The 23,258-nt window shown below is 41.5% G+C and overlaps 1 protein-coding gene across 7 annotated transcripts in view; it reads right to left on the bottom strand.

The window, feature by feature from the left end:
* Positions 1–23,258, bottom strand: part of LOC100080779 (24-hydroxycholesterol 7-alpha-hydroxylase) — a 44,612-nt gene that overhangs the window by 1,627 nt on the left and 19,727 nt on the right. For all 7 annotated transcript variants that reach the window (XM_007666973.3, XM_029071695.2, XM_029071696.1 and 4 more), the window contains 6 exons: positions 21,751–21,861; positions 17,837–17,927; positions 16,946–17,079; positions 12,625–12,720; positions 9,149–9,237; positions 969–1,056 (listed from right to left, as the gene is read on the bottom strand). In XM_007666973.3, the coding sequence (XP_007665163.1) occupies positions 969–1,056; positions 9,149–9,237; positions 12,625–12,720; positions 16,946–17,079; positions 17,837–17,927; positions 21,751–21,861 (609 nt within the window). The remainder of the gene's footprint in view (positions 1–968; positions 1,057–9,148; positions 9,238–12,624; positions 12,721–16,945; positions 17,080–17,836; positions 17,928–21,750; positions 21,862–23,258) is intronic.

The following is a 23,258-nucleotide window of genomic DNA, read 5'->3' as shown; positions in this document are numbered from 1 at the left end:
ATAATGTTGGTATTTGTTAAGTGCTTTTACTATGTGCCGAGCACTGTTCTAAGCGCTGGGGTAGATACAGGGTCATCAGGTTGTCCCACGTGAGGCTCAAAGTTAATCCCCATTTTACAGATGAGGTAACTGAGGCACAGAGAAGTGAAGTGACTTGCCCACAGTCACACAGCTGACAAGTGGCAGAGCCGGGATTAGAACCCAGGACCTCTGACTCCTAAGCCCCTGCTCTTTCCATTGAGCCACGCTGCTTCACAGGGACTATGTCCAACCTGATTAACTTGTATCTACCCCAGAGCTTGGAACGGTGCCTGGTACATAGTAAGTGCTTAACAAATACCACAAAAAAAGCTAAAACAGAGCTCTGTTTCCAGCTTGGACCATCTTATGAGAGACACTGTGTTGTGAAGACACCATTGTGGGTCTGAGGTCATCAACCTCCACTGATTATATCCCAGATCTGACAACAGTAAATTCCAATTCCATATGTTTAGATACATTCAAATAGACTTTGAAAGAAGGCTGACAGCACTGTTAGATTTAGCCCTCCACAATAAAAGATGTTGGCATATCTACTGAGGAGACTGACCCCATAATGGAAATATATGTATCGCTAGTATTTTTTTTTTACAGAAATCAATATGCCCTCCATATCTCTCTCTCCCCAATAATGCTAATGCAATACTCTCAGCTTACCTAATTTTCCTTGATTAACTCTACAGACCAGGCGATCAGACCAGATTAAAATAGACACTTTTCCTCTGTCCCCTTCTTGTATAATGAACCTCCATGCTCAAAACAGAAGTTGTTTTCTCTCTCTTTCTATCTTCTACCTACAAAAGCAAATTCTACTCTATCTTCCTTTCACATTAAGAAATTATGGAAATGGAAATGAACCTGAAAACTAAAGAGATGAAAGGTATAGGAAAGAAAAAACAATTTAAAATAAACACGATATTAAAATTTACCTGCTTGGGTACCGGATCCAATAGAGTAAAATCATATTTGTAGAGGATTAAAATAACAAATATTTGAATTTCCATTAGAGCAAACCACCTAAAGAAGAAAAACATTAGGCTTATGTGAATTGTTTCCATTTGCATTTTACATACTGAGCAAGTAAATACTTGGATGAGAAATAGACTCGTTATTCCCGATTCCAGTCAAATATGACTGATATAATATGAAGGCAGAGAAGCAGCATGACCTAGAGGAAAGAGCATGGGCCTGGGAGTCAAAGGACCTGGATTTTAATCCTCACTTGGATAACTGCTTGCTCTGTGACCTTGGGGAATTCACTTAACTTCTCTGTGCCCCGATTCCTTCAATTGTAAAATGGGGATTAAATATCTGCTGTCCCTTCTACATAGATTGTGAGCCCCATGTGGGACAGTGACTGTGTCCAACCTAATCAATTTGTACCTACCCCAGCACACAGAAGAATGTTGACAGTAAGCGATTAACAAACATCTTAAAAAGAAAGCAGAGAGATAGATATTTTCTCCTTTAGCTTGTTGTGGGCAGGGAATGTGTCCGTTTATTGTTGTACTGTACTCTTCCAAGCGCTTAGTACGGTGCTCTGCATACAGTAAGCACTCAACAAATACCACTGATTCACTGATTTAAGAGTTTTTGTTAAATTCAGGAAATCACCAAATCAATAATATTTCAGTTCTTTACAGCTTACATGATGCCAACACATACCCACTCAGAAACACTAGATGCAACAATTATTATAATTCCTGATAAATTCTTAATAAAATAAGAGTGCTCCAGGCTACTGATCCAGCTTACAATATGTAGTTCACAAATTATTTTGTCACTCCCTCTGGAGTGTCAGGCCTTCTCCACTAGCCTCATGCACCAACTCCAATTTAATTATTCTAATTGATTAGTTCCTATTTAAAAGAGAGCCCCAGGCTACTGATTCAGCTTATGATACGAGGAAGTCATTTTGTGGATGCCTCTGCAGTGTTAGAATTTCTCCTTACGAGACAATTCGCCTGTGCTACTGAAAGATAGGAAATGCAATTATTGAGTCAGACCGATGATACAACCAGCTCAATATTATGTCACAGATAATAACATCAGGATACTGGAAGAATCACAGGATGGTTGCCGTATTGTGGAAGGGGATCGTGCCTACCAATTCTGTTTGCACACAGTAAGCGCTCAATAAATACAATCAAATGAATAAATGAATGTTGTACTTTCCCAGGTGCTTAGTACAGTCCTCAGCCCTCAGTAAGTACTCAATAAATACCACCGATAGACTGAAATACATTAAGAACCTTGGGGAAACTTCGGCACTGATGTGCAACCGGAATTTAAAAAACGTGTACTTGTCGTGCTTTACTAACCTAATCCTTTTACGTTGTGTTCCTGTTTCATGTAGGCAGGGCTTTTAACAGTTAACACGAGTGTCCTAATGTCAAATTAGTTCTACAGGAGAGCAAATGAATAGCTGTTCGCCATAATTAAAAACCTGATGGCTCCAATCTCCACCCATCCTGCCCAGCAGATGTTTTCTTGTACCTACTGAAAGAAGAGGCCCCTATGACATTGCAGCGATCAAAAACGTTTACCAACACACCGTTCAAGCTGGGAAGAATACATGGAATTTACTTCGGACAAGTAAGGTACAGTGACTGTAGGGACTGTAAGTAAGGTACAGTTACAGACTGAAGGTACACTGAAGCCACAGTGGTGGTTCCACAGGATCCTCACCAGCTGAAATGAGGACAGAGGACAGACGCACTGCAGAGAAAGGTCAACCGTGATTTCTTTCTTTTTTTTTTTGAGGGAGAGTGGGGCTGGATTGGCCCTCTCAACCGGGTTATTTGCTTCCATTGACACAGGCAAAGCAAATGGAACTCCACATGGAGTCATTCCCAGTGATGTTGACGAAACATATAACCAGACAGTTCAGGCAAAATAGTCTTTTATTCTTTCCAAAGCAAGTTTTCGGCATGAATGATCTTATTGGTGGCCACAATTCTCCACTTCATGTGGGAAAACAACTCGAGACAGTTTACTCTATGAAGCTCAATACTCAATACAGGATGGTTATTACTCTCCACCTCTCCACTCTTTTATTTAATGAGAACGTGGAATTACTCTCTAAATCCCATTCCACCAGGAATATGGGACCTCAAGATCAAACTTCAGGTGCAAAAGAAATAAAAAGATGAAGTTCTTCACCCTGCAGATTAATTCATTCAGTCATATTTACTGAGCACTTAAGTGCAGAGCACTGTACTAAGCACTAGGGAGAGTACGATATAACAGAGCTAGTTGACACATTCCTTGCCCAAATTATTCATAGGTTGAATTCATCAGTGGATGAAAAGTCCTTAAAAAGACTGTAAGCTCAAGGTGGGCAGGGAACGTTTTTGCTGATTCTGTTATACCGTACTCTCCCAAGCACTTAGTACAGTGGTCTGCCCGTAGTAAGTGTTCAATAAGTATAACTGATTGACTGATTTAAAAATGGAGGAGAAGAATAGAAATTAGTGATGTTTGCTAAGCACTTACTGCGTGCCGAGGACTGACTTAAGCACTGGAGTAAATATGAGTTAATCAAGTCACATGAGTCTCACAAGCTAAGTAGGAGAGAGAATAGGTATTCCCCATTTTACGGACGAGGAAACTAAGACACAGACAAGTGACTTTCCCTAGGTCACAGAGCAGGTAAATGGAGGAGCTGGGATTGAAACCCAGACCTTCTGAGTCCCAGGCCCATGCTCCTTCCACTAAGACACGCCGCTGAAAGCTGTAACAGATAGAAGGTACAGTCCTAACTAAGAAGGAGCATATCAGGAAGGAAAGCCATCCCACTGTGCTTTCAAATAATCCCCTGAGGCCACTCAATAAAGCAGAATCATAGACTGGGTGGAATCTCCGATGGCATAACTTAAGCTAATATTACTTGTACCTGAGAGAAAATACTGACAGATACGTATTTGGTTGGCAACAAAACGGAAAAGCAATGTTGCCTAGTGGATAGAGCACGGGCATGGCAGTCAGAAAGATCTGGGTTCTAATCGCAGCTCTACCACTTGCCTGTTGTATGACCTTGCGCAAGTCGCTTCTCTTCTCTGGGCTTGTAAAATAGAGATTAAGACTGAAAGTCCCATTGGGACATGGACTGTGTCCAACCTGATTACTTTGTATCTACCCCAGAGCTTAGAACAGTGCCTGGCACATAATATGTACTTAACAAATACCATTTTTTTAAAAAAGCAATGCTTTAAATAGAAATAACGATGCCAGATGAAGTTATGTGATAAATGAACTATTCAGAAGGAAATCTTTTCTTGATACTTTTCTGGATTTTGTTTTTTGTATTATGGTATTTGTTGAGCATTTACTCTCTGTCAAAAATTATTCTGAGCTCTGGGTTATGTACAAGTCAATTAAGTTGGACACAGTCCTTGTACTTCATGGGGCAAGTTCCAATGCCAGAACATTTAAATAATGAAGTTTACTCATTGTGCCCAGATTTATTGACTATCCTTATTAAAATTACATGCCACGGCTATAAATAAAGCTGAGGGAAAATGTGGGAAAATTCTGCAACTAATTCTGCCTGTCTGTGGAGGATGAGAGGATGCATTCTTTCATTCTATAGAAGGTTTTGGTAACCTGGGTTTTCATATTTCCATCAGACATTAAAGTCTTTCAGCTAATTTCTTGCCACAGATAAAATGGTGTTTCAAAAAAAAAAAAAGGCTAACAAAACTTATGTTCTGAAGTCCTCCACATGGGAAATAAGGAAAAAGGCCCTTCGCTGATTAAATAAACCTGAATCATGGACATTATGCTGATAGAAATTCTTATGGGTTTTAGGGTGACTGAATGCATACATGCTTAGATTTGCAAAAATAGATGGAAGATTCAATATATAAATATAGTATTTACAAATGTAATATATACATGTGTAATATGTACATGTATAAAATGTAGCATATAAATTTAATTCTTGTGAATTCTTTTTTGGGACAGGAAGTTTCAAAAACACGTTTCCTTATGCCTAGAATTTCTTAGACAACATTTAATGGACTGCAGTTTCTGAATTCTGGTTTGCTTTCAGTTCAAGTCTTTGGGTTTCCATACATGGTCTTAAAACATTAAACAATAATTTTAAGTATGGATAAAAACCCTTTGGGTAAACCAACAAATGACGGCAAATAAACAGATGTAGGGTGTGAAACAAGGGGGGTCAAAGTGATACACTATACCAAGCTATTTATCTAGCGTTCCTTCATTTTTGCTGATTGTGCAATCCTATTTGTAATAATAATAATGTTGGTATTTGTTAAGCGCTTACTATGTGCCGAGCACTGTTCTAAGCGCTGGGGTAGACATAGGGGAATCAGGTTGTCCCACGTGGGGCTCACGGTCTTAATCCCCATTTTACAGATGAGGGAACTGAGGCACAGAGAAGTTAAGTGACTTGCCCACAGTCACACAGCCGACAAATGGCAGAGCTGGGATTCGAACTCATGAGCCCTGACTCCAAAGTCCGTGCTCTTTCCACTGAGCCACGCTGCTTCTCCGTGCGATGGAGAGTCTGAAATGTAACCCTAATTCCCTTCCTCATTGTCTGGAGATAAATATATATATATATAGAGAGAGAGAGAGAGAATCCTGCTGGATTTGTGGGTTTGTGCCATGAAGACCTTGATTTTCAAGATCACCAGTTTGAGGTTTCGTGAAGCAAGTAATGTTCAAGGCACTGAAATATCTCCTTCCCCAGGATAACCCCCAAAGCTCCGAAGAAACGGCAGCTATGACTCGCCTGATATCCCTTTCTACTTCACCATCTAGAGCTTTTTAACCTTTATCGTAGGATACTCCACTTTGAAATCCTTTCCAGAAAAATTTGTTTGGCTTTTAGCCATTGCTCCCTCATCAAAAAACAAACAAAAAGAACTTGCTTCCAGATTAAATATGTTCTAATAATGCATTAGTGGTCCATAATTTAAAACTTATAATAATAATATGTTAAATGCTTACTTTCATGTAGACTAACAATAATAATAATTGTGATATTTAAGCACTTACTATGTAATCAGAAAGCACTGATTAGTAAGCTAATCAGGTGGGACACAGTCCCTGTCCCACATGGGGCTCACTGTCTTAATCCCCATTTTGCAGATGAGGTAACTGAGGCCCAGAGAACTGAAGTGACTTGCTCAACGTCACACAGCAGACAAATGGTGGAGCCGGGATTTAGAACCCAGGTTCTTCTGACTACCAGGCCCGTGCTCTATCCATTAGGCCATACTGCTTCTCTTCTCCGAGTGGTCAGGGATCGTGACTACCAACTCAATTGTACTTTCCCAAGTGCTTAGAAATGTGCTCTGCACACTGTAAAGGCTCAGTGTTGATTGACAGATGTGGTATGCACTACACTAAGCATTAGAGTAGAAACAAGATAAGGAGGTTGGACGTCATCCCTATCCCACAGGGACAAGTTAGTTGAATACCCTTTTCCATAAATGAATGGATTTAAAATCTCTTCCACTTCACCCCACATACCTTTCCCATTGCCCTCTTGGTTTCCCATTTGGCATAAGAAACACTTTCTCCGATTCTGATATTCTATTGCATTTCTTTCGGCTCCTGTTTTTCTCTGCCTCAGTCTTTACATCATTCTGTCCATCCATTTTTGTGTTCACGTCTCCCAGTCATCATCTATCTGTATGTCTTTTTCTCTCCTAACTACAGCATTCCGGTTTTATAGCTAATTAAAATGTTGCTCCGATAAAGTCCTGCTTTCTCCCTTCCTCTTCACTTTCAAAATGCTAAGCCTCACCCTTTCTCACAGGATTTTCTCTGTTTAAATCTTTAGTGAACATAGCATCCTTATTTATTTATGTCCCCTATTTCCAGAAGTTTTAAGTACAAGATCCGTTCTTTCCTAATAGCATTTTCTAGGGAAGGACCCACCCACTTCCAATAATCTCCCTTCTTGTCTCAGGTCTTTTTTTTTTCCCCAGATTCCTCTGCCACATCTGGGAGGGCCACTTTCTGAGTACACTTACTGCCGCTCCTTCAACAGAGCAAGGAGAGGAGTCCCACCCTTTCGAGAGACCAAACTCAGAGCTTGGCTAGCAAGAGAAAGAGCAGTGCTTCAATTCTGACACATTGCCAGCTCGAGGATTTATTTAAACAGCAAAGAAAAAAATGTCAGTTTAACCATACGTGAGCAGTTCTTACAAAGTCTCTGTGTTGGGAAAATCAGGTTTCAACAGACCGAGGCCTTCCTCGCCACACGGCACTTGTGTATATTTGTACATATTTATTATTCTATTTATTTTATTAATGATGTGAACATATCTATAATTCTATTTATCTATTTTGAGGCTATTGATGTCTGTCTACTTGTTTTGCTTTCTTGTCCGTCTCCCCACTTCTAGACTGTGAGCCCATTGTTGGGTAGGGATTGTCTCTATCTGATGTCGAATTGTACTTTCCAAGAGCTTAGTACAGTGGTCTGCACACAGTAGGCGCTCAATAAATACAATTGAATGAATGAATGACTGAATGAGCAGTCTATTTTAAGGCCCGAATTCTGACCTTGGCTATGTCACGGCAAGAGCCAGTGGCTATCCTAGTGTTTGGTCTATGAGGCAGAGCTGGTTTCTGATTAAAATAAACGGTCTTTAATAGACCTGGTTTTTAGACTCTAAAGCTCATCGAGGGCAGGGAATGTGTCTGTTATATTGTTATATTGTTGCTCTCCCAAGTGCTTAGTACAGTGCTCTGCACATAGTAAACTCTCAATAAATATGGCTGACTGACTGACTGACTAGCGGTTGAGATAAAGGGTTTGTGGATTTTGACGGCTAACGAATGGTCACAAGACAACAAGATGCAGCCTTATCGTGTGCACAATGTGGCCAGGACTTTGGGCCCCATATTGGCCTTTCCGTCCACCACGTGCTTATGGGTGAATTTTTCTGCCAGTTAAATCTTTTTCCAATATGAAGGACAACTATGTAGATATAATTCAAACAAAGCTGTCTCTTTCCCAAATATTTTCCCTTTTCTCTGCCTACCCTTGAGGAAGTGGCATGGTGTAATGGATAGAGCATGGGCCTGGAAATCAGAAAGTCATGGGTTCTAATTCTGCCTCTGACACTTGTCTCCAATGTGACCTTGGGGTAGTCATTTTACTTCTCTGTGCCTCAGTTACCTCAGCTGTAAAATGGGGATTAAGACTATGAGCCCCATGTTGCACAATAACAATAATAATAATGTTGGTATTTGTTAAGCGCTTACTATGTGCGGAGAACTGTTCTACGTGCTGGGGTAGATACAGGGGCATCAGGTTGTCCCACGTGAGGCTCACAGTTAATCCCCATTTTACAGATGAGGTAACTGAGGCACAGAGAAGTGAAGTGACTTGCCCACAGTCACATAGCTGACAAATGGCAGAGCCAGGAGTCGAACCCATGACCTCTGACTCCAAAGCCCAGGCTCTTTCCGCTGAGCCACGCTGCTTCCCCAAGCGCAGTACTGTACTGTACGGTCCCTAGTACAGTACCTGGGATGTAGCGCTTAATGAATACCGTTATTATTATTATTATTACCTTAGGAAAGAAATATTTTTTGGACCGTTTATCTAAATGAATCAAATTTTAGGTGAAACTTGTATTTTGCTAGGAAGGCATTAACTCTGACAGGCTCTCAGTCAATCATTTAATTGATCAATGTTATTCAGATTGATTTCACTGCATAACCATCAGAGAGAATGTTAATTTAAAACTCTGAAAATGCTACTCTTCTCCATATAGGTGTTGTTTCATGGCCTTGGGCAACCTCTGAGGTGTCCTGCTGTGGAAAGAGAGGCTATTCCGAGTCTGAAACATTTATAACAGACTTCCAAGAAGAGCTAGTTAGCCCTCATTCCCTTTGTTCGGAAGACCAGCGTTTAAGCTTAGTGCTGTGCTTTTTATCTTGTAGGTGAAGGTTAATCTACTTTTTTCTGTGCACGAAGTTCTTCACCGGATCTACTTTAGTCATTACCGTAAATCATCAAAATGCATCGAGATCTATGGAAAGTAAGAGTCAGAGGCCTTTCCACGGAACTGTTATCTACACAATTTCTGAAGAAATACAATCCAGCTGTTTCACTGACCTCCCTGGGCACTGGCACTTCCCTCCTCCAAATGCCACGAAGCAATCCAAGAAAGCATTCTTCTCTAAATTTGCCTTTTTCCAACGTTCCTGTGGGAAGAAAACATTTTTTTTTCCCTTTCCAAATCAGCCTTATATAAATAAGCTTAACTTCAAGTCTTTGGGCTAAAAATGACCTTGTACAGCTAATCCCAGTATATGGAGCCACAGGACTGTGGGTAAATTTTTCCAACCTGTTTTTCATATCATAGGCAAGTCTTTTTCTGGATTGCGGATTTATAATAAGATTGTTTAAAAGAAGAATTTATGTGGTACACAGGAATTAAAAATGTCACGACTTTCTGGATTAACCATAGCAGTGTGAAGGCTCCAAGACGATCTTCAAGCCTCCCTAAAGGTCGTCGGGAATGCAGCGGCGATTACTAGGTGTCGAAGAGAGAAGCGATGTGACGATAGAACGATCTGAGTCTTTCAGTTCCTCCTGGGCCGAGAACCCGTGCTTAGACTGTGAGATCCGTGTGGGATAGGGAATGTGTCCGATTCCATTATCTTAAAAGAGTGGCATTTGTTAAGCACTTACTATGTATGATCCAAACACTGTACTGAGCACTGGGGTAGATACAGCGTAACAGGGTGGATACAGTCCCCATTCCCACATGGGGCGCTCAGTCTTAGCAAGAGGAGAAGAGGTATTGAATCACCATTTTACAAATGGGGAAACTGAGGCACAGAACTGTCTTGTGACCTGCCCGAGGTCACACAGCAGGCAGATGACAGAGGTGGGGTAGGATCTCCCAGGCCTGTGCACTTTCTCCTAGGCAACACTGCCTTTCCTTCCTTACTCTAGCACTTAGCACAGCATGAGCTGATAAATCCCATTTTTATTATGCTGGAAGGCTCATGGCTTGGGATTGTGCAGTGTCATAAACCCTTTGATTATTATTATTAATCGCTGATCATCTACTGCTGGGATGCTCTACACAACAAGCAACTAGGTGGGTAGAGCTATGACACGTTGCAAAATGCAGAGATTCTCAAATTCAAAACTCATTTATGACACACCAAAACCATGTGTGCGGTTGCCAGGGAAGCCACCTTGTTCACCACTGCACTCCCTACTAGCCCCATTAGCCATCTAATGGTCAGGTGGCACCTCATCCTCGATAAACCCCAAACCGAACTCCTCATCTTCCCTCCCAAGTCCTCTCTTCCACCTACCTCTCCCGTCACAGTAGACAACACCACCATCTTCCCCAACTCTGAAGCTCAGCATACTGGCATTATCCTTGCTCCTCTCTCTCTTTCAATCCCCACCTTCGATCTGTCATCAAATCCTTCCAGTTTTCCTCCACATTTTCAGATCCCGCCTCTTCCACTCTATCCAAACAATCACATATGGGTTCAGGTATTTATCATATCACTGCTGAGTCAGCCTCCTTGCTGGCCTCCCTACCTATGGTCTGCTGTCTCCAAGTCAACCTGCCCACTGATGTTTGAATAGTTCTTCTAAAATGTCACTGTGCACACATCTCCTCACTTCTCAAAAAACCCCTAATGGTTCCACATTCCTCCTTGCATCGAGCAGAACTCCTGACCATTGGTTTTAACACACTCATTTGGCTTTCTTCCTTTTTATATCAAACAGTGAGATCTACTGAAAGCTCACTTCCTCCAAGAGGCCTCCCCAGACCGAGCTTCCCCTTTTCTCTCTGCTCCCTCTCTGCCCCCCTTCACCTCCCCTCAGCTAAGTCCCCTTTTCCCCCCCTTTCCCTCTGCTCCTCCCCCCCTCCTTCCCCTCCCCTCAGCACTGTGCTCGTCCACTCATTTGTATATATATTTATTACCCTATTTATTTTGTTAATGAGATGTCCATCCCCTTGATTCTATTTATTGCTATTGTTTTTGTCCGTCCGTCCCCCCGATTAGACTGTAAGCCCGTCGATGGGCAGGGATTGTCTCTATCTGTTGCCGAATTGTACATTCCAAGTGCTTAGTACAGTGCTCTGCACATAGTAAGCGCTCAATAAATACTACTGAAGGAAAGAATGAATGAATCTATTGAGTGATTACTGCTTGCAGAGCACTGTACTAAGGACTTGGGAGAGTACAATATAATGGAGTTGGTAGACACATTCCCCGCCCATAATCCACTCTCACAGTGTAGCCTCTGCAGTTCGTACCTCTCAAGTTAATTTACTCATCCTGGCTCGTTATTCTCTTTCCTACCGCCAATCTCTTGCTCACACCCATCCCTCTACCTAGAACTCCCTACCTCTTCAAATCTGACAGACCTCTGCTCTCCCATCTTCAAAACTCTTCCCAAAATCACACCTCCTCCAAGAAGCTTTTCCAACAATTTACTAATCTTCCCAAGACGTATCTCTCCATCACTGCCATTTGAGCGTTTCTACGCCACCTCACTTCTGTATTTACAACTTCCCAGTTATGCTAACTTCCATAGCCTACTTCTCGAGCACCAACTCAAGTACAGACTCACTTTTCCCTTCTTCCACCTATCAGTAAATGATTTTAGTGTCTGCCTTTCTCAGCTAGATCAACAGATTAACTTGTAACTGCCCTAATGTTTAGAAGAGTGCTTGACACACAGGGAATCAGGCCTGGGAGTAAGAAGGTGGTGGGTTCTAATCCCGATTCGCCACTTGTCTGCTGTGTGACCTTGTGCTGAGAGACCTTCCCTGGCTCTCAGTGACCTCATCTGTAAAATGGGGATTGAGACAGTGAGCCTCATGTGGCACAGGATCTGTGTCCAACCTGATTTGCTTGAATCCACCCCAGCAATTAGTGTAGTGCCTGGCACACAGTAAGCATTTAACAAATACCACAATTATTATCATTACTACTAATAATAAAAAGAACAAAAGCCAGCTGCTTGAGGACAGGGATTATGTCAGCTAATTTTACTGTACTCTCCCAAGCACTTAGTACAATGTTCTGCACGTAGTTGTTGCTCAGTAAGAACAACTGATCCATTGATTAATAGTTTGATTTTAAGGACTTCAGCGTAGAGTTTTGTATTCACTTTGGTGATTTGGTTTTTACCTTTAATATTATTTTGACATTTTTGTGTGAATCAGTTTCTTTTCTTGGTAAAGTAACAAAAAAACCCCAATTATCTTGTGGAACTCTACTGGCATGTAAGTACAAAATGCAGAATGACTGAAAAACCTGGACTAAATCCTGTTTCAAGGCAAGGCATATTTGCTTTCACATGCACTCCTGACCATGGAGAAAACTTTATTTACCTCCTAATTTATGCATGTATATGTTGTGCATGATGCTGTGAGTCTCCATCATACAACCAACTAGCAAATTTCCCTCATAAGATGAGTAACCTTGTATACCCTTCTGCATGATCTTTCGAAGTACGCTGATGATTGAATTCTGTCCAACCCATGTACGGCACCTATTTGTGAACCCAAGACAAAAGAGAGGATCCATTGAGAAGGAGTAACTTACAGGTTTGAACACTTCAGGTTCGGGAAAGTACTTTGGATTTCGATGTAGCCAAAATGGAGACAGCATCAAAATGTCGCCTGAAGGAACGGTGTAATTCTAGAAGGGAAAAACATTTTGAAGGAAAGAAATATGAAATTAGAAATGAAGCGTCACACAAATGATACATTTTTATAAGAATTATGTCCATATAAAGATAATAATAGGGTAAGTAAAAAGGTGTCCTGGCCTATCATATTACAATGGGCCGCAAGAAGAATGTTTTCCTCCCTTCCTTTCCTTTTTCATATTTAGAAGCAGCAGTATGGCCTAGTGGAAAGACCACGGTCATGGGAGTCGGGGGACCTGGGTTCTAATCCCTGCTCTGCCAATTGCTTGCTGTGTGACCTTGGACAACTCACTTCAATTCTCTGGGCCTCAGTTACCTCATCTGCAAAATGGGGATTAAGACTGTGAGCCCCATGTGGGACAGGGACTGTGCCCAACCCAATTTGCTTGTATCCACTCCAGAGCTTAGAACAGTGCCTGGAATATAATAAGCACTTTAAAAATACCACAGTTACTACTATTATTGTTATTATTATTTCTCTGGAAAGTTCAGAGCTCTAGTGAATTTCAATCCAAAAAGAAGTGATTTCTTTCTGGCTGGAGTGGGACCCTATAAACTATAAACGAGAAGCAGCATGGTGTAGTGGATACACCACATGTCTGGAAGTCAGAAGGTCATGGGTTCTAATCCCGGTTTCACCACTTGTCTGCTATGTGACCTTGGGCAAGTCACTTAACTTCTCTGTCCCTCAGTTACCTCATCTGTAAATAATGGGGATTAAGAATGTGAGCCCATGTGGGACAGTGACTGTGTCCAACCTGATTACCTTGTAACTACCTCAGCGATTAGAACAGTGCTTGGCACGTAGTAGGCGCTTAACAAGTACCATAATTATTATTATTACCTATTAAACTGGAACTCAGAGGGATTGGCTGCCAATACTAGGGATGCCAGCTCTGAGCTTAGATTGTGCCAGGGCTTTTTGAGCCCTGGCAAATCTTGGCACAGATGAAATACTGGAATCAAAACATTTATTACATGTCTGTCTTTATCTTCATTCTGCATAAATTGAATTGTCAATGTGAAAGTGCTGGCAATTTTGCAAGATGATTTATTTTTCTTTCACGATGCCTCAGACCATCAAACAATCAATATATCACCTAACCACTTAGCACAAAACAAATATGTTCACACTGTCTTGCAGGGTTTAGATTTAATTATGAAATACTCTTCAGTTTTATAGAGTGATTTCAGTCACAGAAAACCTGACATCACTTGGATAAAGACATCACATCACATTCTGCAACTTCACAAAACATAGACATAATCTTTTCGCAGTTTATAACCTGAGAGAAGCAGCATTGCCTAGTGGAAAGAGCACGGGCCTGGGACCCAGATGACCTGGGTTCTAATCCCGGCTCCACCACTTGTCTGCTGTGTGACCTTGGGCAACCTCTCTGTACCTCAGCTACCTCACCTATATAACGGGGATCAAGGATTTGAGTCCTCAGGGACTGGGCCCAACTCAGTTATCACGTATTTTTTTTTCACTGGAATTGGTTAAGGGCTTACTACGTGCCAGGCACCCAACTAAGAGGTGTGGCACATACAAACTAATCAGGGTGAACACAGTCCATGTCCCATATGGGGCTCACAGTCTCCCCATTTTACAGATGAAGTAACTGGGACACAGAGAAGCAAAGTGGCTTGTCCAAGGTCAAACAGCAGACAAGTGGTGGGGCTGGGATTAGAACCCAAGTCCCGCAACTCCAAGGTCTTTGCTTACTTCCCTAGGTCACACTGCTTCTCAGAGGCCACACTCCTTCCCAATGCTTAAAACAGTGCTTGGCACATAGTAAGTGCTCCTCTAGGCTGTGAACTTGTCGTGGGCAGGGAATGTGTCTACCAACTCTATTGTATTATACTCTCTCAAGCAACAAGTACGGTGCTCTGCACACAGTAAACACTCAGTAAATACCACTGATTGATTAACAAATACCATTTAAAAAAACCTTAACTGTGTTTTAAATCAAATTATTACACTGGGTCCATTTAATTAGGCCTCACCCAGAATACATTTAACAAACGTTAGGTCACAGAAAGTTAAAACCATTATATGGCAAGTTGAGACTCTGAATGGTCTAGTGGAAAGAGCTCGGGTCTGGGAGTCAGAGGACGTGTGTTCTGATCCTGGGCTTTGCCAGTAGCTTGCTGGGTGACCCTGGGCAAGCCACTTAACTTTTCTGTGCCTCCGTTCTCTCTCCTACTTAGACTGTGAGCCCCATGGGGACAGGGACTCTGTCCAACCCAATTCACTTGTATCTACCCCGACGCTTGACGCAGGGGCTTACCTTGTATATTCTCTAGTGCTTAGAACAGTACCTGGCACATAGTAAGTGCTTAACAAATACAAGATGGTGATGTAATCACATTAATGATCACATTTTGTGATCAGAAGCAGAACATGATGATAAACATCAGACCTTTTTAGCATTACGAACACAAATTTTGGGTAAAGCATTTCATTTTTATCACTTGAGATATGACATTTAAATTACATGGAATTAAAAATGAAAAAGTCCCCCAGAAAGCAATTTCTTAATTCTCTCAATTAAAATAGATAACTGTTTCTTCACTGCAAAAAAAAAAAAAATTGGCAGAAGTTTCATGTGAGTTTTCTACAGCTGCGTTTCACAAGGCAAAAATTCAGAGCTATTTACAAATGAAAGCATTCACTTGGCTATTTGCCGAGATACTGATGGGTTGGTCCCGCAGCATGGAAAAAACCCACTCTTGAACGTAATCTCATTAAAGAAAAAAAAAATTACAGAAAAATTAGCAGTAAACAAAAATTTCACCAAAAGCACAACAAACAGCATTTTGAACAAAATGAGCCTCGGATTTCTAGTTATTAATCTAGGAAACTGCACCCAAAGAGCTGCTTGCAAACTAAAATAGAGCTCTTACCAGGTAGCAGAGGTGTCACTTTGCCTCCATAATTTCTAACCTCAAATGGCATTTAGGATGATGTTGGCTTAAAACTGCTGTCAGCCTTTAGGGTTATTTAAGTACAAATTCTTTTCATTAATGAGTCCCTTCTTTGTAACATTTTCTGTTTTGCTCAGCCTCTCGAGCTTACGTGCCAATCCATGGTATTTACTCAGCGCTTACTGTACGCAGAGCACTGTACTAAGCGCTTGACAGAATAAAACAGAAACAATCCCCGCCCACAAGGAGCTTAAACTACACTGAATTTCTTAAATGACCCCCAACATGGCAGCATTTAAAACTTAAGTGGTTTAAAAACCAACATTATTATCTAAATGCTCACTTTACTGATATTTTTTTAGCCAGAAGCAAAGGCGAAGGCCCTAATCCTTGACTGGTGAAAGTAAATACTTGATTCTACATTGATTCATAAAATAAGCAATGGCTGCTGTTAAAAAGGTCTCATATATATATATATATATATTTTTTTTTATATGGTATTTGTGAAGTACTTACTATGTGCCAGGCACTGTACTAAGTGCTGAGGTAGATAAAAGCTAACCATTCTGGACACAGTCCCTGTCCCACGTGGGGCTCACTGTCTTAATCCCCATTATACAGATGCTGTAACTGAGGCCCAGAGAAGTGAAGTGAATTGCCAAAGGTCACCCAGCAGACAAGTAGCAGAGTCTGGACTTGAACACTGGTCCTTCCGACTTATCAGGCCCGTACCCCATCTACGAGGCCACGCTGCCTCTCTTCTGCTTATCTAACCAAACTCTCAGAATACACTGCTCCCCGTAATATGGCAAGGAGTTAGGAAAGGTGCCCTACTGTCTTTAATTGTGCACAGGGAGAAGAAATGATCTTTTTGGACATATTCATATATAGGTAAAATCTCACTAAAGCTACCCGTAAACACACACATATACACACATGTAAATGTATGTGTGAATATGCAGGGTCGCTGCTGGTCAAAATAAATGTCTTTTGGGTGGATTGAGTCTTCTATCCTCCTAAGGGCTTAGTGGGTGCTCAATTAATATGGTCGATTGACTGATGAAGGGCCAGGCACGAGTGTGTAGGGAATTCAGAGTATTACTGGTACTCTGCCACCAGTGGAAAAACATGAACGTCTTCACCATAGAGAAAGGGAAAATCTAAAGGAAGTACTCTTTCTTGCAAATTGGGTCCAGAAAAGATTAGCATGCTTAAAATCAGACCAAAGAGATTGTCTTTATAAGGATGAAAAATGGAACACCAAATATCTTTCTTTCAATCGCTTACCAGAATTTTCACTGGCTTAACCACCTTCCGGGTAATGACACCAGGAGCTCTTAATCGGATGGCTTCCAAAACACACCATTTAATTAGTGGAAGCTTCTTCAGATCGTCTTCAGAGACTTGAATCTTCCTTTTACCTGTAGACATATAAGAAAAGTGATAAAATGACAGAGGGAGTAGAAATCTAATACTTTACATTCTTTCTCTTGCACGGTAAGAAAGATTGTCATTCAACTGACCACAATTACCCACACTGGATATTGCCAATTTGTCTCAGTGAGTAAAATATCAAGACCGTATGCTCCTCTCAACTCCTTGAGGGCAGGGAATGTGTCCTTTGCCTCCGTTGTGCTTTCTGATCATAGTGTTTTGCATTCCAAAGACATTAAGCAATTTACGTTACGAATGCTACACTTTTTCTCTCCAGTTCTTCCCTTCCCCAGAATGGAAGAAAAAAAGAATAATAAATGGTTTTGAAAAGTGCAAATGAAGGCCTCCCGATAGATTCGTCAGTCTACAATTCATAGCTAAAGCGGAGATTTGGAGACTGTACTGTTTCACTCATTCATTCATTGATTCATTTCTCTGATTCATTCATTCTTTTGTTCATATGTTCATTAACAGTATTTACTGAATGCCGCTCCGTGCAGAGAACATGCAGAGCCTTCGGTGGTATGAAATTACAGGTTGGTTGAATCCGAAATGTGAAGAAGGAAAACGCTGTAATTTCATACCACAACAGCTGACAAGGCTTGTTTGTTTTGTAGAAAATTCTTAGAAAAAAGCATTAGCAATTATTGATATACTGCATTACTCAAAGGTGATAGGTACACTTATTAAAAGAGCGTTTTGTAAAACGTGTCTTCACTTATGAATCTATTTCCAGTCTCATACCTGCTTTGCCAAATACTGAAGTTAGATCTTCCATGATGTTCTTGTAAATAGAAGGATGGGACAGGAGAAATGCAAGAGTCCAGAATGCAATCTTCAAAAGGAAAAGTATATCAAAAAATGTAAAACGGACATGGAAATGGAAATCTCTAAATCTTTAGTATTTGACTTGGAAACGGCTCAGTGGAATTATAAGAATTCCACAATCCTTTCCGAAAGCATTTTTGAAAGCCCAGATAAATCATATCTCTGAAAACCCAGATGAAACATGAAACAGACTCATAAATTACAATCAGTTCTTCTGTAAAGTGGGGATCATGTTACCCAAGAACATTATGTTACAGAAAAATCATGAGATCACTGTCACGGCTTAACTGGCACCGAATGAGTTGGCAAAACTGTTTCATCTGATGTCATCTGGAATCCAAGCAGGAAATGCACTGTGGGAAATACCATTTATAATTCCTTAACACCTAGTGAAAACGTGCATCATTTGACCATATGTGAGACTCTTCAGAAATAATAAATCATCAGTAAATCATGCAACAGATATTGAAGATTTTCAAGTTTCAAACAGCCAGATGTTCAGATGGATTTAAGCAAGGCACCTCTTTTGTACATAAACATGTTTCATTTTCAGTTCGATTCCCAGAAAGTACACTAATTTTAAAAGGGTGCTTAATTTTCTGAGCAGTAAACAGGATGCTGAGGATCGAAGGTAAATGTGGACTTCAAGGCTGGAAGAGGAAAGATGTTCTCCCTACTGACTCAATCAGAGCCATTTTCTATCTAAGAGAAGTTTGGTAGATTGAAATTACCTGCAAAAAATAACCACAATGCTTTGCTTAGTAAAACACTCAATAAATACCCTTACTACTACGGCTACTAAATACTAGAGTTCTATCGAAAAGGCAAAAAAATCCACCTTTTTTTTTTTTTACAAGAGAAAACTTAAAAATACTTAAGTCAGAAATAATTTCGTGCAGTGGCTAAGCCTGCTTCCTGGCCCCCATCTGACTTTGTGTACAACTTGTACCGAGGAAAGTCATTCCTGAGACGGCTGAGAATAAGGCAGAGGAGTCATCAACACTCGCTTCTCCATTCTTTTCTGTAGTTGCTAGGCGATTTCTATCAAACCCTGCACTCCACCCTCTGGTCAGAAGCAAAACATCAAGTCTGGGAATAAACTATTTCTAAAACTGGAAGGAAGAGGTTTTTCTTGAGCCAGATCCGAGGATCTTTAAGAAGAGAGGAGAAGCATCCTGCGGTATATTTCCGCTCGGTGATATTCCACAAAGAAGGATGGTTGTCACGGGGTGGCAGGCACACTGAAGTGGAGAGTTTGCAAAAGCATGGCCTAGTATCATGGAATAATAAGCACTGTACTAAGCGCTTGGAGATGAAAAGAAAGGCTGATGAAAATGATACAACCAAATGCAAAACGTATTTGGATTTTGACGACAAACTTTTCATTTGAACGGGAATCATTTGAAATGCAAGTAGCTGCCAGGTCCCTATAAAGGTACACTGTGGTGCTGTTGCTTTTTTTTTTTTATGGCATTTGTTAAGCACTTACTATGTGCCAAGCACTGTACTAAGAGCTGGGGAACATACAAGCCAGTCTCTGTCCCACGTGGGACTCACGGTCTTAATCCCCATTTTACAGATGAGGTAACCGAGGTGCAGAGAAGCTAAGTGACTTGTCTGAGGTCACCCAGCAGACAAGCTTTGAGAACCCAGGTCCCTCTGACTCCCAGGCCTATGCTCTCTCCACTAGGCCATGCTACTTCTGCATGTGCATATCCTTATCCTTGCTACTTCTACTTCTTGTAGTTTATTTTAATAACCCTACTAGATTGTAAACTCCTAGAAGACAGGGATTCCGTTAATAAATCTATCGTACTCTCCCAAGAGCTTAGTATAGTTCTCTGCACACAGTAAGTGCAACAGAAACAACTCGGCCTACTGGATAGAGCAAAGGCCCGGGAGCCAGAAAGACCTGGATTTTAATCCCGGCTCCGCCCCCTTGTCTGCCATCTAACTTTGGTCAAGTCACTTCACTTCTCTGTGCTTCAGTTACCTCATCTGTAAAATGGGGATTAAGACTTGTGAGTCCCATGCGGGACAGGGTCTGTGTCTAACCTGAGAACTTTTCTACACAGTACAGCACTTGGCACATAGTAGGTGCTCAACAAATATTACAAAGATAAATAAATATTCCCGCTAATCGATTGGGGTCGACCTCGCCTCAGATGCTATTGCCGTGATTTTCTCATCCAGAAAGTCGCTGTCTACCTTTCGATTAGTATGCATAATCAATTCATCAGTGGTATTTAGTGAGGGCTTACTGTGGGCAAAGCACTCTACTAAGTGCTTGGGAAAGTACATTTTAACAGAGTTGGCAGGAACGATCCCTGCTTACCAGGAGCTTCCAGTCTACAGGGGGGTGTGAAGACATAGTGTGAAGATTTTCATCAGTACTTTCACTCCCGCCATACAACCTCATGAAAAGAAATTAGCTGATGGGAGGCAGGAAGGGATGAAAAAAAATAATAATTGAACATCTGCAAGAGAACAGCTGAAAAATTCCACTTGTGTATGTCCTTCCACATCAACCCATCTAGGTTGACAAAACACAGATCAGCCACAGCTAGCTCACTGCAGGCCTGGAGTAGTCTGGTTAAAACAGACTCCTCTGATTGAGGGGATGGATTTTGTTCAAGAAGCAGGAACTCTGATGGGACCCCTTTTTTTTTAGAGGAAGAGAGTGCATCTTTTATGGTATTTGTTAAGTGCTCACTATGTGCCAGGTGCTTTAATGAGAGCTGCGGCAGATACAAGCTAATTAGGGCCATAATCCCTGTCCCATATGGGACTCACAATCTTAGTCCCCATTTTACAGATGAGCTAACTGAGGCCCTGAGTAGTGAAGTGACTTGCCCCAGTTCACACAGCAGACAAGTGGCAGAGCCAAGATTAGAACTCAGATCCTTCTGACTCTATCCTCTAGGCCTTGCTGGTTCTCAGGAACCAGAGACCATGCCTACCTGGACCCAGAAATCTCCACAGTAGTTAGATAAGCCTCATCCAGTGCCTGTGGGGAGGAGTCAGACCGTGACCCTGACTGACCTCCACTTGCCTGGCTACTTACTCTAAAATTCAACTCCATCCAAATGTGGATCAATAAGGTCACAGATCCCAAACCCAGGAGGGCTTCAGATACGTCAGATAGGTCAGATAGGTCTTCACCGTCCAAACAATGAAGAAATCAGTTGGAATTAGCTGGGTAAAAGAGCTTTAAAAATCTGAATTCCATGGATTAGCTGTAAAGACTGATCCAGATAAACTCATTACGGGCAGGGAACGTGTCTGCTAATTCTACTGAAATGTACTAAAGCAGCAGCATTGCGTAGTGGAGAGAGCACGGGCCCGGGAGTCAGAAGGTCATGGTTTCTAATCCTGGCTCTGCCACGTGTCTGCTGTGTGACCTTGGGTAAGTCACTTCACTTCCCTGTGCTTCAGTTACCTCATCTGGAAAATGGGTATCAAGACTGTGAGCCCCATGTGGGGACAGGGACTGTGTCCAAACGATTCGCTTGCATCCACCCGAGTGCTTAATACAGTGCCCGGCACATAGTAAGTGCTTAACCAATACCACAATTATTGTTATTACTCTCCCAAGCTCTTAGTACAGTGCTCTGTACATAATAATAAACACTCAATAAATACGGTTGAATGATTGATTAATCACTGTAAGTAAATAGTACAAAGGCAATATCTTTCAGTGGTCTCCTCAAGTCTAGTAACTGCAAAAAATACTGTCTTTGTGCTATTCAATTTCACCATCCTAATAACAGTTGACAATTGACTAAGAAGATGGAGGTGAAGGAAAGAATGTTTTCTAGTGATATACTTACCGGAACAGCATTGGATTGAGAAGCCCAAAGAAGTAATACTGCGTAACTGGGCCCCGTGTGTTCATTTTTTATTTCCTGCTTTAAGATGTCCAGCATATTCTGCATTAGTGTCTGTCAAGAAAAACAAATGCAAGAATTTTAGGAGCCAGATAAAAACCGAGAGTGGTTAAAAAAAAATAAAGCATTCCACAGGGGTATCAAACTGCACAGTATAGTTGCTTGCTAAATGATTGCGATATAATGGTGATGGTTTACTATTAATTGAGCAAGAGCCTACGCAACTCTGTTTTTCTGCTCTCTGGACACCGGGCGTCCCTTCCTGACGTGCTCCCCTGATTGGCTGCTCCAGGGTTGAGTCTGGAAGCAAAAGTTGGACCAAGCCAACAGAAGAACAGTAGAGTTTAATAATGTTGGTATTTGTTAAGCGCTTACTATGTGCAGAGCACTGTTCTAAGCGCTGGGGTAGATACAGGGTCATCAGGTTGTCCCATGTGGGGCTCACAGTCTTAATCCCCATTTTACAGATGAGGTAACTGAGGCACAGAGAAGTGAAGTGACTGCCCACAGTCCCACAGCTGACAAGTGGCAGAGTCAGGATTTGAACCCATGACCTCTCACTCCCAAGCCCGTGCTCTTTCCACTGAGCCACACTGCTTCTCTGGTGGGGGAGGGGACATGTGTACATTTGTTTGTGCACGTGTGTATGTGTGTGCATGCATAACGTGAATGTCTGAATGTGTGAGTTCAATATTCGCTACTTTAATGTCAGGTCCTATGCTATCCTCATTGATACAGTTACCTGAGAATGAACTGAAAAATTTTCATTTTATTTATTTTGCCATCTTTTTGATATGCACCTTTCCGTAGTTCGGGGGAGAGAGGAGGGAGCATCTTCATCTTTACTAAATGTATTATCATTTTAAATCTTGTGAGCTAGAATCTCACTTCTCACACTGCACAAAGGATGGGCTATACAAATACAACCTACTACTACGCGATAAATCTGCCGGTTAAAAAAGACCATTCTCTATAATGGGCTGGATTAGCTGGTCTTACATTTCATCTTCCAGCTGATTTGCTAAATACATGGGCTTGGTTCTTTCATTTTGGTCTCTGGAAGCCAACTGGCTCTACTGGAAAGTAGGAAAACATAGTAATGATAGCATGTGCATTTTAATACGCATGTAGCCATCTGGGCTTTGCAGATGATTCTACTAAAGGTTCATTTTTCTCCGTGTGTGCAAAAGTGATGGAGGAAGATGGTGTAGAAGCGACCGGCCCTCCTTGTACACGTCAGTGTCGTTCCTTTCTGCGTTGTTGCGATTCCTACCTGCCAAGTCCGGAACTGCTTTTGATACTTTGTCTTGGTGACATCATTTTCTCGAGTCTTCTGTCCTAAGAAAGACCCTATTTCTAAATGACACCCTTGGTTGCTTCTGTCTCCAAGTTCTCCATGGCTATGTCCAAGGTTTTGTTCCACTGGTCTGTAAAAGTTTTTTTATGGGTCC

The sequence above is a fragment of the Ornithorhynchus anatinus genome, chromosome 9 (genome assembly GCF_004115215.2).
Source record: "Ornithorhynchus anatinus isolate Pmale09 chromosome 9, mOrnAna1.pri.v4, whole genome shotgun sequence".
Classification (NCBI taxonomy): Eukaryota; Metazoa; Chordata; class Mammalia; order Monotremata; family Ornithorhynchidae; genus Ornithorhynchus; species Ornithorhynchus anatinus.
The sequence above is the reverse complement of the archived record's forward strand: the minus strand, read 5'-3'. Positions and strand labels throughout refer to the sequence as shown.